Here is a 14,565-nt window from a genome sequence, read left to right on the forward strand (position 1 = left end):
AGATTAGCCATGACCTCCTTCTCTTCTCATGATGAAGCTCCAGCTCAGCCAGAGCAGGTCTGGTTTTATTTATTCTTTATTACACTGACCAGACATAACATTATGACTACTGACGGGTGAAGTGAATAACACTGATTATATCTTCATCACGGCACCTGTTAGTGGGTGGGATATATTACGCAGCAAGTGAACATTTTGTCTTCAAAGTTATTGTGTTAGAAGCAGGAAAAATGGGTAAGTGTTAGGATTTGAGTGAGTTTGACAAGGGCCAAATTGTGATGGCTAGATGACTGGGTCAGAGCATCTCCAAAACTGCAGTTCCTGTGGGGTGTTCCCGGTCTGCAGTGGTCAGTATCTATCTAAAGTGGTCCAAGGAAGGAACAGTGGTAAACCGGTGACAGGGTCATGGGTGGCCAAGGCTCATTGATGCACATAAGGAGCGAAGGCTGGCCCGTGTGGTCCGATCCAACAGACGAGCTACTGTAGCTCAAATTGCTGATGACGTTAATGCTGGTTCTGATAGAAAGATGTCAGAATACACAGTGCATCACAGTTTGTTGTGTATAAGGCAGCAAAAGGGGGACCAACACAATGTTAGGAAGGTAGTCGTAATGTTATGCCTAATCTGTGTATGTTGGCCATTCTCTCTTATTTTTAATAGTGTCTCAAAAATCTAGCAGTGTGTCTGACTTAAAGTCAGTTCCGGAAAGGACAGTAAGCAAAATTTTTTAGTACAAATCTTTTAGTTGCAGTAATTACTGCTAAAGCTGGCACAACCAGGCATTAAATTATGGGCACACAAAGCTGTTGATAACGTTCATGTTGCAAGAATCAGAAATGCAATGATGGAGGGGGTTGAAAATAGGACTGACAGCAGGGCAGCTCTTCTGTATCCCTTATTTTCCATAGCTGGGAATTTTTGTTAACTCCAAATGACTAAGATCACAGAAACTCATCAGACAAGGCTAGCAGATGTTCTGCACACATAACCAGTCCAGTTTCTTTTTGTGTATGTGGGCAGTTTAGTCAAAGCCACAGATTCACTAATGAAATGAATGCTCACACTCTTCTGCTATTTAAATCAGCCAAACTTTATTACAGCCCGGTAAGCCAGAAGCTGTAGAGAGCACTGCAGGTGAAGCCCAGTCAGCTCTTTTTTTTTTTTTGTTTCACACTTTTTTCTCTGCAGTCCATTCAATTAATTGCCTTATGTTTCATTGCCTTTTACTTCTTTTTTTAGTCATTAAAGTATTTCTTGCATTTACACTCTCTGTGATGAAAGAACATGGTGAAATTCTCTCATCAAAAAAGTCTTTCATCTGCTCACAAAGTTTTATGTGAGTGTGTAATTTCGACAGTGTGATCGCAGCCAGAGAAATGTCAATAGCAGCAAGAGAGAAAGTGAAGGAAAGCTCAGTAGAAAAAGTGCTCATTTGGAAATATGCCATCACTCTGGGTAAGGGTGATAGCCAGTTCAAAGCCATTTGCTATTTAATGTGCCACTAATGTGTTTCTCGCATCGACAGCATTTTTTCAGTCACTAATTCTTTCCTTAAATAGGTCTTACACCCATTGTCACTGCAGATCATTTCTACTGCTCCCTTTGCCATTGCCAACACTTGCACGTGCTGCATCTCTAACCCTTCAGTTGTGTTTTCAATGCTTTTAGTCCCGTAGTTTGGGTTCTGACCCTCTGCAAAGCAAAAAAAAAATGCTCGTCCATTATGTCATTTGGTGTGCTTGAAATCAGGATGACCCGCCAGATGCCGGTCTTGGCTGATGGGCTTATAATCATTTCAAGCCAGCAGAGATAGAGGAAGTGCAAATAACAGGCTGCCCTTCAGCTGGCTTAAGGCTAGGCTTAAATAAATAACGGACAGAGAGATGGGAAGAGACAAAATTAGACTCTGAGGAAAAACTCCTAATTAACAGCGACTTTTCTCTTATAAGTGCGCACACGTTTGTTCATGTCTCCTGCAATCAAAAATCTGTTTGCTCACATTCTTATGCTTTATCTGATAATAAACGTTCTCCCTTCCTCCTGGCCTATACCTGGATTTCTACACAGATTTTAACAGTAAATCCTGGATTGACCTCAAAGATATTTTTTTTGTATTTTCTTCATGCATTTTCTCCCCTTTTTCTCCCTTTTTAGCGTGTTCAATTACACGATTGCATCATGCTTCCTCTCCAATGCTGATCCCTGCTCTGATTGAGGAGAACGAAGCTAACCCACGCCCCCTCCGACACGTGGGCAGCAGCCGTATGCATCTTATCACCCATACTTTGAGTGCAGTACAGCTCAGCGTTGTGTACAGAGAGACACACCCTGAAAGCACTCTTTTCTCATCTCTGTGCAGGCGCCATCAATCAGCCAGCAGAGGTCGTAATTGCACCAGTCATGAGAGAGAGAGACCCCATCCGGCTTAGTACTCAAAGCGTCATTTATTTTTTAAGTACTTAAATTCTACTAAGATTTAAAACATAGTTAATCTTCTGAGTAGCACTGTGGCTTTGATATTCCCTATATCATTTTGTTTTCTTAATGTCTACATGAACTATATTTCTTATATTTATTAATGCTGTGTACTTCTTGTCAAAGGCACATATCTTTAAACTTATGTTTACAGCATTTAGCAGATGGCTTTATCCAAAGTGACTTACATTACAGTTACACTCTGAGCAATTGAAGGTTAAGGGCCTTGCCCAAGGGCCCAAGGGCCCAACAGTAGCAACCTGGCAGTGGTGGGACTTGAACCAGTGACCTTCTGATTACTAGTCCAGTACCTTCACCACTATTCTACGACTACAGCTTCATGCAGGCAAGAAACATAGTTAAAAGTGGCTTTAAACAGCAAAATTAGACACACAATTACTTTCACACTGCTGGGGTCAGAGCACAGGGGCAGCCACTGTACGCCACCCCTGAAGCAAAGAGGTTTAGGGCCTTGCTCAAGGGCCTAACAATAGCTGCTTTGTGTGTCACAAGGTCATTGCATTTATTAATGAAATACGAGGGATCTTCAAATAGTTCCCACACTTTTACATTTTGGTTGGAAACGGTGAAGGTGGGAGGAGTAGTAACTGGTCATGTCTGAGAGAGTGAAAGAGAGCTTACAGTCCGGATTTAGCGCCATCTGATTTCCACCTTTTTGGACTGTTCAAAGAAGCTTTAAGGGGAAAAAAGATTTTCATGTGCGGCTTGAACCAGTGACCTTCTGTGTACTAGTCCAGCACCTTAACCACTAGGCTACGACTTCATGCAGGCTGCAAGAAACATAGTCAAACGTGGTTTTAAACAGCAAAATTAAACACACAATTTCCTTCACACAGCTGGGGTCAGAGCACAGGGTCAGCCACTGTACGACACCCGTGAAGCAAAAAGGTTTAAGGACCTTGCCCAAGGGCCTAACAATAACTGTTTTGCAGAGTTGGATTTGAACCCACAACCTTCCAGTTGGTAACCCACATCCCTACCCACTAGGCCACCACTATTCACACTTCTCTGCTCTCTCTGGAATAAGGGCTCAACTGTGAGGTTGATTTGTTAAGCAAAATATGAATAAGGGCCAGTACCGCAGGTCAGAGGCTCTTTTTCCTCTTCTGACTGATTGTTGGGGGATCATGCTGTACCCTTGCTTGCTGGACAGCTGTGGCAGTTTAGGTGACCTGTGTGGAGCTGTACAAAGCCAACAGGCTTGTATTTGTTTCACACACAGGCCAACAGGGAGAGAAGGCATGTAAATGACATCCTGTATTTCTGTTGCCTTGAGGCTAGACTGAAATAAATGGGGGCTGTGGGAGAGTCAGGAGCTGGTATGGTTGAGGGAGGTGGTCATTGTGTGCTAGTACTACAAGTATGGTTTCTAATTAACAGTAGTTAATGAGTCCTGAAGGGGAAATGTGAAGTGGATTTATTGTTAGTGCTCGAAGCACATCAGTTTTTCTGAAGCTAGAGCAGATGAATGGTGGTCTCTTTTCTCAAAAGAGGTGTGAAATGCCACACTTTTAGAAAAATGAATTAGGAAACTCAGGCTCTTTGGTTTAATCTCACTCTCCTGACTGCATCTCCCTTTCTCAGATCATATGTTCATTATTTCTTACGTCATTGCCATTTTTATCATACATTAGTCACCGAGTTGTCAGCATGTGCCTCTGCTTCTTATTTAGTCAGAGGCCCAAATTAGAACATTGTGCCTCATTTGGCATGCCTCCCCTCACCTCCTCATTCTCCTTACCTCCTTTCCCCAGTTGGTCTTTTAAGCATCATTTTTTATCATTTAGATGAGCCCAGAGGAGTTGGAGTGCTACGTAAACCAGCAATTCGAAGACCTGCACAGACTGGTGCGTATGGAGGAGTGGCGTGTGCTTCATTTGGTGGACCTGAAGGAGGCCTTTCTGACAGCGCAGGCTGCTGAGAAGATCGCAGAAATCAGTGTGCAGACTGAAAAACTGCAGGAGGAGATGGACTCCATCACGCAGCAGCTAGGTGAACTGGACCAGGCCGAGCAAAACGGTGTTGCACCAGCCAGTCTGGCACCTATTCTGGCAGCACCGCCACGCCCACCTGGTGCTGTTCCTATGGAAGCCAGGCCTCTGGTAAGTTTCCATTCTTTATCTTCCTCTTAATGCTGGTGTTCATAGTGCAGTTCATAGTAGAGTTACTTTAACACAATATGATGCTACATCAGCAGCAAGTATACCATATGACGCTTAATTAGCAAGGGTAATTGAGGGTCAGGGCTGGGTATTAAAGTTTTTAGTGCATTTAACCCCTACTTTTAAACTTCTGTAGAATGTCTGCATTGGGGCCTTAGTTTATTAGGGTAATAGTGACATTACTTTGTTAATGTGCTATCTGGTACACTGACTTGTGATCTGGAATGCAGCATCAGTCAGACACACTCACTCACTTTCTTAACCGTTTATCCAGTTAGGGTCACGTTAGGGTTGGTGCTGGAGCCTATCCCAGCTTTTCAATGGGCACAAGGCACACAGTAACACCCTGGGCCAGTTCACCACAGGGCAAGCACTCATACACACACCCATTCACCTATAGGGCAATTCAGTGTCTCCAGTTAACCTGACTGCATGTTTTTGGACTGTGGGAGGAAACCAGAGCTCCCGGAGGAAACCCACGCAGACATGGGGAGAACATGCCAACTCCACACTGAAAGGACCCGGACCGCCCTGCCTGGGGATCGAACTCAGGACCTTCTTGCTGTGAGGCGACAGTTCCACCCACCGAGCCACCGTGCCTCCCATCAGTCAGACTAAATAGAATAAAATATTGCATCATGAACTATTCTAAAATAAATATTTGACAAAAAATAGAAGGTAAACTTTTTAGAAACTAATAACCTTCAGCTTTCAAACAAACAGTAACTGATACACAACACAATTAATAAAATGAATAATTAGATAGCATTTAGATAAAGCATTCAAATCAAGCAGTGTGGTGTTGGACAGCACGACTCAGTTAATTTATTAGTAAATGTAATTATTTGCTTAAAATAAATCATGATTTGTATATTTAGTCAGGAAAAACATCTCAATGGTATCTCAATCAAAGACACCATACCACTCTTGAACAAGACAGAAACACAGACACAGAAAGGGTCGACTGAAAAATGCCAGAAGACCTGCAGAGTTCTGGGACACAGTTCAATGAGGTGACAAATGAAAACAGGAAGTGTTGGCCGCATGGCTCAGTGGTTTATCTGTCACAAGAAAGGTGATGCTTATAACTAAAAGAAAACTATCGCTCATGGTCAAGCATGAAGGTGGATCAGTGATGATGTAAGGATGTTTTTTTGCTGCAGGCAATGGCAATCTTAACTGTGTGACTGGAATCATGGATAAAAATCTTCAGTACATTTTGCAAAGAAGCAGTCACATGTTATGATGCTCCCGCCTTCATGTACGGTATACTTGGGGTTATTTGAGCAGTCATATTTCCAAACATCATTGTGATAAATTATCACCAAAAAGTGTCTTTTTTTTAATAAAAAGTACATTGATTTAAGTTTATGATTTAAGACAATTGAGACAATGAAAAAACTTAGATGTGTATAGATGTATAATTTAGATATATTTTTTTGCTGAGAAGTATTGTGTAAGATCTTGAAACAGATAAATCCTAGCAGTAAATCTTTAGCTGTTACAAAACCTTGTCCAGCAGAAGCTTCTAGCTCTAGCTGTTGAACTATCGTGCAATTCACTGGTTTTAATTATTAACCAAAGGAGGTTGGAATATTTAATTCAATACATTAATGTGTGACATGAAGGTCATTGCATTTATTGGTGAAATACGAGGCATCTTCAAAAAGTTTCCACACTTTTATATTTTGGTTGGAAACGATGAGGGTGGGAGGAGTAGTACTTGGTCATGTCCGAGAGACTGAGAGAGCTTTTAGTCCGGATTTAGCGCCATCTGATTTCCACCTTTTTGGACCGTTCAAAGAAGCTTTAAGGGGAAGTAGATTTTCATGTGATGATGATGTGAAAGCAGTGGTGCATCAGTGGCTACTCTCTCAACCAAAAACATTTTTTGCTGATGGCATTAAAAAGTTGGTACGACGCTGGGAAAAATGCATTGGAAGGTGACTGTAGAAAAGTGATGTCATTTGTTAATAAATTCTTAATAAAAAGAGTTTACAAAGTGCGTAAACTTTTTGAAGAACCCTCGTAATACAAACTCTTTTGTGATTGTGATCTCTTACAGTCACCAGTGAAAGAGTCGAACAATTTATTCTGCCCAGGCATTAAACTTAAAATTGTGCTGAACTCTGATATTGTCCTAAGCCCCCATGAGTATATGCTTTCAAATCCCTAAATGAGCTTGTGCAGGATGGGGAAAGAGGGGGTGTTTTAAAGTTCTTTAGATGTATGAGGCTATTACTATGGTTTGCTGTGTGGTTTTTCATGGCCAGAGCTGGAGGAAGGAAGTACTCAGCAATTCTAGGGAGGCTTGTGAAGGGCATTGGTGGTAGCATTTGGGACACACACAGAGTTATAAAGACAGAAAGATTTACCACCCACTCTCACACGTTTATATCTAAAGGTTATTGGGCCTCTTGATGTTTGCCAGTACCAGGTCTTTTTTATAAACATACAGCTGCTAACACACACACACACACACACACACACACACACACCTATATATAGTGCATGTTCAACTCCTTCACCCACAATATGAAAACTGATGTAAAAACATGCAAATAGACGCTTATTCACACAAACACACACTTTCAAGGCTTATATTGTGTACAGAATTAAGGCCCATTGGTCACCACATAGAGAGACATTATTTTTAGTGACAGCAGTGTGAGGGGGCTTGAGAATTTTTTGTATGTGTGTGCTGCCCAGACTGATGGGTACCCAGACAGGAAAACGACTACCTAGGTAGTGGTACCTAAGGTTAATTATGTCTGCCATTAAATGTCATTTAGTTCTCTGTTTTTTGTCTTGAATGAACTTCAGAAGACCAGAGACCCACACTTACGATTATAATAGTGAACCTTTTTAAAAAAATTAGTGCTCGTTGACTAGATGGAGTTTTCCTTTACACAGAAGTGGTTCAGTAAAAACATATTAAAGTGGACAACATGTTAAAAACATCTATATAAAATAATTTGAAGTTAAAGTAGTGAAGTTCCAATTCCAAACACCTGAATTGCTATTTATTTTTTTAAGCTGAACAATTCATAGCTTTTTATGTAGAACATGGATAAAATGCATCAGTCTTAAGTCAGACCTCTCTGGCATGGATGGGTGACACTTTACAAATGCTAAATTTCCCAAAGATTCAACCACAAAAGATCAATAGAATTGAATTTGTACCATTTTAAATCAGACTTAACAAAGCCTGTGTATTAAAAGCTTCATAAACCTGGATTTCTTGGCAGCACTGATGTTCAGCTCTTGTAGTTGGACTTTCCTGACATTTACTTAGTTGCATCCTACAGCAAAAGCCATGGTCCACAAAGAGCTTGCTAAACATCAAATGGATCTCAGTGTTGAAAGGTTTCAATTAGGAAAAGGGTACAACAATTTTCAAGGCATTACATATACCATTGAACACAAATAATCGTCCACAAATAAATAAAATATGACACAACAGTAACATTACCAAGAACTGTACATCCTTTCTAAAGGGATGATAAGACAAGAAGAAAACTAGTCCAGGAGGCTCCCAAGAGGACTATAGCAACATTAAAGGAGCTGCAGGAATTTCTGGCAAGTACTGGTTGTGTAATACATGTGACAACAGTCTCCCATATTTTTCATATGTCTGAGCTGTGGGTGGCAAGAAAAACATCCAAGCCCAGCAGAATCCATACCTAAATCTAATTGAAAATCTACGGGGATGACCTGAGGAGGGCTGTGTACAAGAGCTGTGCCATTCTGATAGACTCCTACCCAAAATGACTGAATGTTGTCATAAAATCAATAGATGCCTCAACAAAGTACACCCACTGTCCATTTTATCAGCTCCACTTACCATATAGAAGCACTTTGTAGTTCTACAATTACTGACTGTAGTCCATCTGTTTCTCTGCATGCTTTGTTAGCCCCCTTTCATGCTGTTCTTCAATGGTCAGGACTCTCCCAGGACCACTACAGAGTAGGTATTATTTGGGTGGTAAGTAATTCTCAGCACTGCAGTGACACAGGACACAGACACAGCAGCGCTGATGGAGTTTTTAAACACCTCACAGTCACTGCTGGCATACCTGTGGGGGTCCTGACCATTGAAGAACAGAGTGAAAGCAGGCTTAAAAAGTATGTAGAGAAACAGATGGACTACAGTCAGTAATTGTAGAACTACAAAGTGCTTCTATATGGTAAGTGGAGCTGATAAAATGGACAGTGAGTGTAGAAACAAGAAGGTGGTTTTAATGCTACGGCTGAGCAGTGTATAAGGTCTGCAAGATTCCTTGACAGTGGAAAAACATCTGAAATTATTCATCATCACCACCTAAAGCTAACATTGTAGACTTTTTATATTTATTGAAGTGTTAAGGCATCCATAATGGTATAGGCAGCCATCCTTTGGAAGTCATCAGGTCCAGTGATTGTCATTTACCAACCAAAAATGTAAGACAGTTTTAGACTATCTGGTGTACACACTAGGGTCCTAATTTTGTGTTCCTTACACCATGTTATCTGTCTTCCCACATACATGGTAGGGTTGGTATAGACTTCTGTGGTTATAATTATGGCTCAATTATAGAGCATTTAGCAATTTAAGAGACCAGCAAAGTATTTGTCCATGATTTTATCTCTGTCCCTGATTAATAAATGATTCCATCACTTTTAAGACAGTTTCCTATGAAACATCAAATCATTTTAAATATTTAAATTGATTTAACTGCAGTGCACGCACCCACTTTTTAAACTCTTCAAAACGTTGCTGGTTGGCTCATGTTCTATAATCCCACATATCAAAGCATTACAATAGCATTCAATAAGTCAAATCAATCAATTAATAATCATGATGGACACATGATGTAACAAATAAATTATTAAATATGTATAATTTTTTCCCAGCATTTTCCCCAGTGTTCCTCCCAATCTAGTCGTATCCAATTACCCGATTGCATTTCGCTTCCTCTCTACTGATGTTGACCTCCGCTCTGACTAAGGAGATCCATGACTAACACTCGCCCCCTCTGACACGTGTGCAGTAGCCGACCGCATCTTTTCACCTGCATGAGGCAAGTTGTGTACTGAAAGACACACCCTGATCCCGTTATCCTCCGTCTCTGTGCAGGCATCAATCAGCCAGCAGAGGTCAGAACTGTGTTCATGTAGGCCACCCTCGTGTTTTACCGCTGCGCCACCTGAGTGCCCTTCCCAACATATTTACACCACAATTAGCACTTAGCATTGTAGCTTCAAAAGACCAAACAGTGTGAAGGCCTCAGGGATTGAAATAATAAGGAGGTGACTTAACAGAATGAGTGATTTGGTTTCTCCTAATTGACAGTCACCGGCACCTCTAATGACGCTTACAATTATCTGCACCTCCATGCCCCCTCTGCCACCCATAAATGAGAAGGCAGAAGGACATGATTCCATAACCGAACCACATTGCAGATCTACACGACACATGGGCTTGAGACAGTGTTTGTGTTTGGCTTCTTAAAAATAAACACAAATAAATGTAACTGAAGTGTTTAATCAAAAATTTATACAAATGAAGTGGTAGATGTTTTATAAGCATTTTTGGTAACTTTTATGACTACATTTTGTGAATAACAATGATTTTAAAATTGATTATAAATTATTATCAATTATTATTTTAGACATTATTGTGCAGCCGTAGCTGTATCATTCTTTAAATTCTCCATCCATTTATTTGCATTTGCCTTCAGGCTCTAGTCAGTAATTAGCTGGTTTTTAGATATCTGCACTTGTTCTCAGGTCAGAGTACGGAGGGCTCCTGAAAAGGGCTAGCCGTGACACAGAGCTGAAGCTTGAGATGCCTGAAGTTAATCCCATGCACGTAACCCTGAAAAAAGTCCTTCTGTACACTCTCATCACCAAGCCTCTGAGTCTTTGGTCTTCTTTTCTTTCTCACGCTTCTTTCAATTATCCAGCACTACTTTAAATGATTTAGGGTTTTTTTCAAAGCTTGGAGTGCTCTCCTGTCTCCCATTCAGCTTTCTAATGAAAACGACCAGCTAAGTCGAAGAGCAGACGTCTTATCTTTCTTTCATTACGCTACTCTCTGTCCTAATTAATGTCCGAAAAGTTTCTCTTGCCCTCTGTCTTTGTCCTTTTGTCTATATTTAATGCTCTTTTTGAAACTTTTATTTTGTATGCTGGGTTATATGGATGTGTAGACAAAATGTATACAGTGTATCACAAAAGTGAGTACACCCCTCACATTTCTGCAAATATTTTATTATATCTTTTCATGGGACAACACTATAGAAATAAAACTTGGATATAACTTAGAGTAGTCAGTGTACAACTTGTATAGCAGTGTAGATTTACTGTCTTCTGAAAATAACTCAACACATAGCCATTAATGTCTAAATGGCTGGCAACATAAGTGAGTACACCCCACAGTGAACATGTCCAAATTGTGCCCAAAGTGTCAATATTTTGTGTGACCACCATTATTATCCAGCACTGCCTTAACCCTTCTGGGCATGGAATTCACCAGAGCTGCACAGGTTGCTACTGGAATCCTCTTCCACTCCTCCATGATGACATCACGGAGCTGGTGGATGTTAGACACCTTGAACTCCTCCACCTTCCACTTGAGGATGCGCCACAGGTGCTCAATTGGGTTTAGTCCATCACCTTTACCTTCAGCTTCCTCAGCAAGGCAGTTGTCATCTTGGAGGTTGTGTTTGGGGTCGTTATCCTGTTGGAAAACTGCCATGAGGCCCAGTTTTCGAAGGGAGGGGATCATGCTCTGTTTCAGAATGTCACAGTACATGTTGGAATTCATGTTTCCCTCAATGAACTGCAGCTCCCCAGTGCCAGCAACACTCATGCAGCCCAAGACCATGATGCTACCACCACCATGCTTGACTGTAGGCAAGATACAGTTGTCTTGGTACTTCTCACCAGGGCGCCGCCACACATGCTGGACACCATCTGAGCCAAACAAGTTTATCTTGGTCTCGTCAGACCACAGGGCATTCCAGTAATCCATGTTCTTGGACTGCTTGTCTTCAGCAAACTGTTTGCGGGCTTTCTTGTGCGTCAGCTTCCTTCTGGGATGACGACCATGCAGACCGAGTTGATGCAGTGTGCGGCGTATGGTCTGAGCACTGACAGGCTTACCTCCCACATCTTCAACCTCTGCAGCAATGCTGGCAGCACTCATGTGTCTATTTTTTTAAGCCAACCTCTGGATATGACGCCGAACACGTGGACTCAACTTCTTTGGTCGACCCTGGCGAAGCCTGTTCCGAGTGGAACCTGTCCTGGAAAACCGCTGTATGACCTTGGCCACCATGCTGTAGCTCAGTTTCAGGGTGTTAGCAATCTTCTTATAGCCCAGGCCATCTTTGTGGAGAGCAACAATTCTTTTTCTTACATCCTCAGAGAGTTCTTTGCCATGAGGTGCCATGTTGAATATCCAGTGGCCAGTATGAGAGAATTGTACCCAAAACACCAAATTTAACAGCCCTGCTCCCCATTTACACCTGGGACCTTGAAACATGACACCAGGGAGGGACAACGACACATTTGGGCACAATTTGGACATGTTCACTGTGGGGTGTACTCACTTATGTTGCCAGCTATTTAGACATTAATGGCTGTGTGTTGAGTTATTTTCAGAAGACAGTAAATCTACACTGCTATACAAGCTGTACACTGACTACTCTAAGTTATATCCAAGTTTCATGTCTATAGTGTTGTCCCATAAAAAGATATAATAAAATATTTGCAGAAATGTGAGGGGTGTACTCACTTTTGTGATACACTGTATGTGTGTGTGTGTACATGCACGTAGACGTGTATTGACCGCATCTATTTAGGCCTGTGTACTGTCTAACTAGGTGGGTAAGAGCACTGATGAAAACTGAAGTTTTAGGATTGCAGCTTCATTCAGTACATCATGATTAAGTATAAGTGCTGCGGCCAAAACTGTTGGATCGATTTTGGCTTGGATTTGACAAGTTTTCCAAATTGATCTATTGATTTAAGTTATGCTGTCAGCATGTACTGCCTATAAATATAACATCATAAAGCCCAGCAAAATTACAGACTTGAAATTTAGTGTAACTTGCCTGCACTAGTCAGTGCTGTACTGTAAGGATATTAATACTGAGTCAGTGCTGATATCTGCCTAAATTTTGAGCATACAGCTATTGAAAAAATGAGATCAAGTAATCTGCAGAGCCAAGTGATTCCAGTTTGTGGTGCAGTTTGTTATGAGAAAGGATGCAAAGAACTATCAAAGTACCTCGATAAGAACTTAATTGTTAAGTCAGTTTCTAAGATTTATAAGTGACTTTCAAGGTTTGGCTTGTTTACATAAGTTTAAGAGTCTTAGCATATGTTTTGGATTAAAAGGTTTTGTTAATTAGCCGAAAAAAAGCCTGAACTTTAAAATTGTGGAATCATTTTGAACAAATTATTTATTTTCATTTTTCACTTTTACATTTTACATTGCCACTGAGCAGCCCGGTGGTTTAGTGGGTAGCACTGTCGCCTCACAGCAAGAAGGTCCTGGGTTAATTTCCAGGTGGAGCGGTCTGGGTCCTTTCTGTGTGGAGTTTGCATGTTCTCCCCTTGTCTGTGTGAGTTTCCTTCTGAACTTTGGTTTCCTCCAAAGACAAGCAAGTGAGGTGAATTGGAGATACAAAATTGTCCATGACTGTTTGATATTAAACTTGTGAACTGATGAATCTTGGGTAATGAGTAACTAACTGTTCTGTCATGAATTTAGCCAAAGTGTAAAACACATAGATGGTAAAATCCTAATAAATAAATAATAATATTAATGGAGGTGGAGTGTAACATCTACTGCTAGGGGTATGATGTAATGAGTAGCAGCTAACAAAACAGGCTGAGGATTCTTCTCAGTGGTGTCTGTGTGAAATATGACTTTTCTATAGTGACATCTTTCTGTTTTGTCAGATGTTTGACAGCATATGGCACATATGGGGAAATTTGCCAAAGCTAAACATTTAGCAAAGGACTAGCACTAACTGGCTTTAGCCTATGTTATTAGCTAATGTTCATTAATTTTACCCTCCTTACAATGTTCAGCTCCAGTTTTTGCCGTCAATGTCTATTGTCTTAGTAAGCATGTGTGTTTGCCAGAATGTTGACTATAATTCGATACTGGCCGCAGCTGCACAGAGCCTTATAAATGTGCTCAGTAGTTAGCACTAGCCGTGTGCTTCATTTAGAGCTTTGGCAAATTCCCCAGCTAAAGACGTCTTTTCCTTTTATGGCTGTTAAACTGCACATTCTGACAGAGTTTATCATGCGTATACTGCGATTGGTGGCAAATGCTGTCCAAAACAGCTGGCTAAACAAACCTTCTACATAAAAGTGAAAAGAAAAATCCAAAATTAAATCAAAGTTTTATTTGAAATGAAAATGATAAATAATAATAATACCAGTGATTTTGAAAAAAAAAAGTTTAAGCTCATGATTTATTTTTTTTTAAGTACTGCAATTTTGTCCCAGATTTGGCTCCTTACATACTACCCCCTACTGCCCTCACATCAGCAGTTTATTGTCAAAAATATTGGGACTCATTGATTAAAATTCTCCAAAATGAATCTACAAAGGGGCGGCTCGGTGGGTAGCACTGTCACCTCACAGCAAGAAGGTCCTGGGTTCAATCCCCAGAGGGGAGTTTGCATGTTCTCCCTGTGTCTGTGTAGGTTTTCTTTGGGAGATCCAGTTTCCTCCTACAGTCCAAAAACATGCAGTCAGGTTAATTGGAGACACTGAATTGCCCTATAGGTGAATGGGTGAGTGTATGTGTGTGTGTGTGTATGTGTGTCTACCCTGCGATGGGCTGATGCCCCATTCAGGGTCTTACTGTGTGCCTTGCGCCCATTGAAAAGCTGGGATAGG

At 41.0% G+C, this 14,565-nt stretch overlaps 1 protein-coding gene across 1 annotated transcript in view; it reads left to right on the plus strand.

The window, feature by feature from the left end:
- The window catches only part of trim44 (tripartite motif containing 44), a 102,029-nt gene that overhangs the window by 22,073 nt on the left and 65,391 nt on the right, over window positions 1-14,565 (plus strand). Inside the window, exon 4 of the mRNA XM_062991414.1 lies at window positions 4,285-4,599. Coding sequence (XP_062847484.1) covers window positions 4,285-4,599 — 315 coding nt within the window. The remainder of the gene's footprint in view (window positions 1-4,284; window positions 4,600-14,565) is intronic.

This window comes from Trichomycterus rosablanca, chromosome 1, assembly GCF_030014385.1.
Source record: "Trichomycterus rosablanca isolate fTriRos1 chromosome 1, fTriRos1.hap1, whole genome shotgun sequence".
NCBI lineage: Eukaryota > Metazoa > Chordata > Actinopteri > Siluriformes > Trichomycteridae > Trichomycterus > Trichomycterus rosablanca.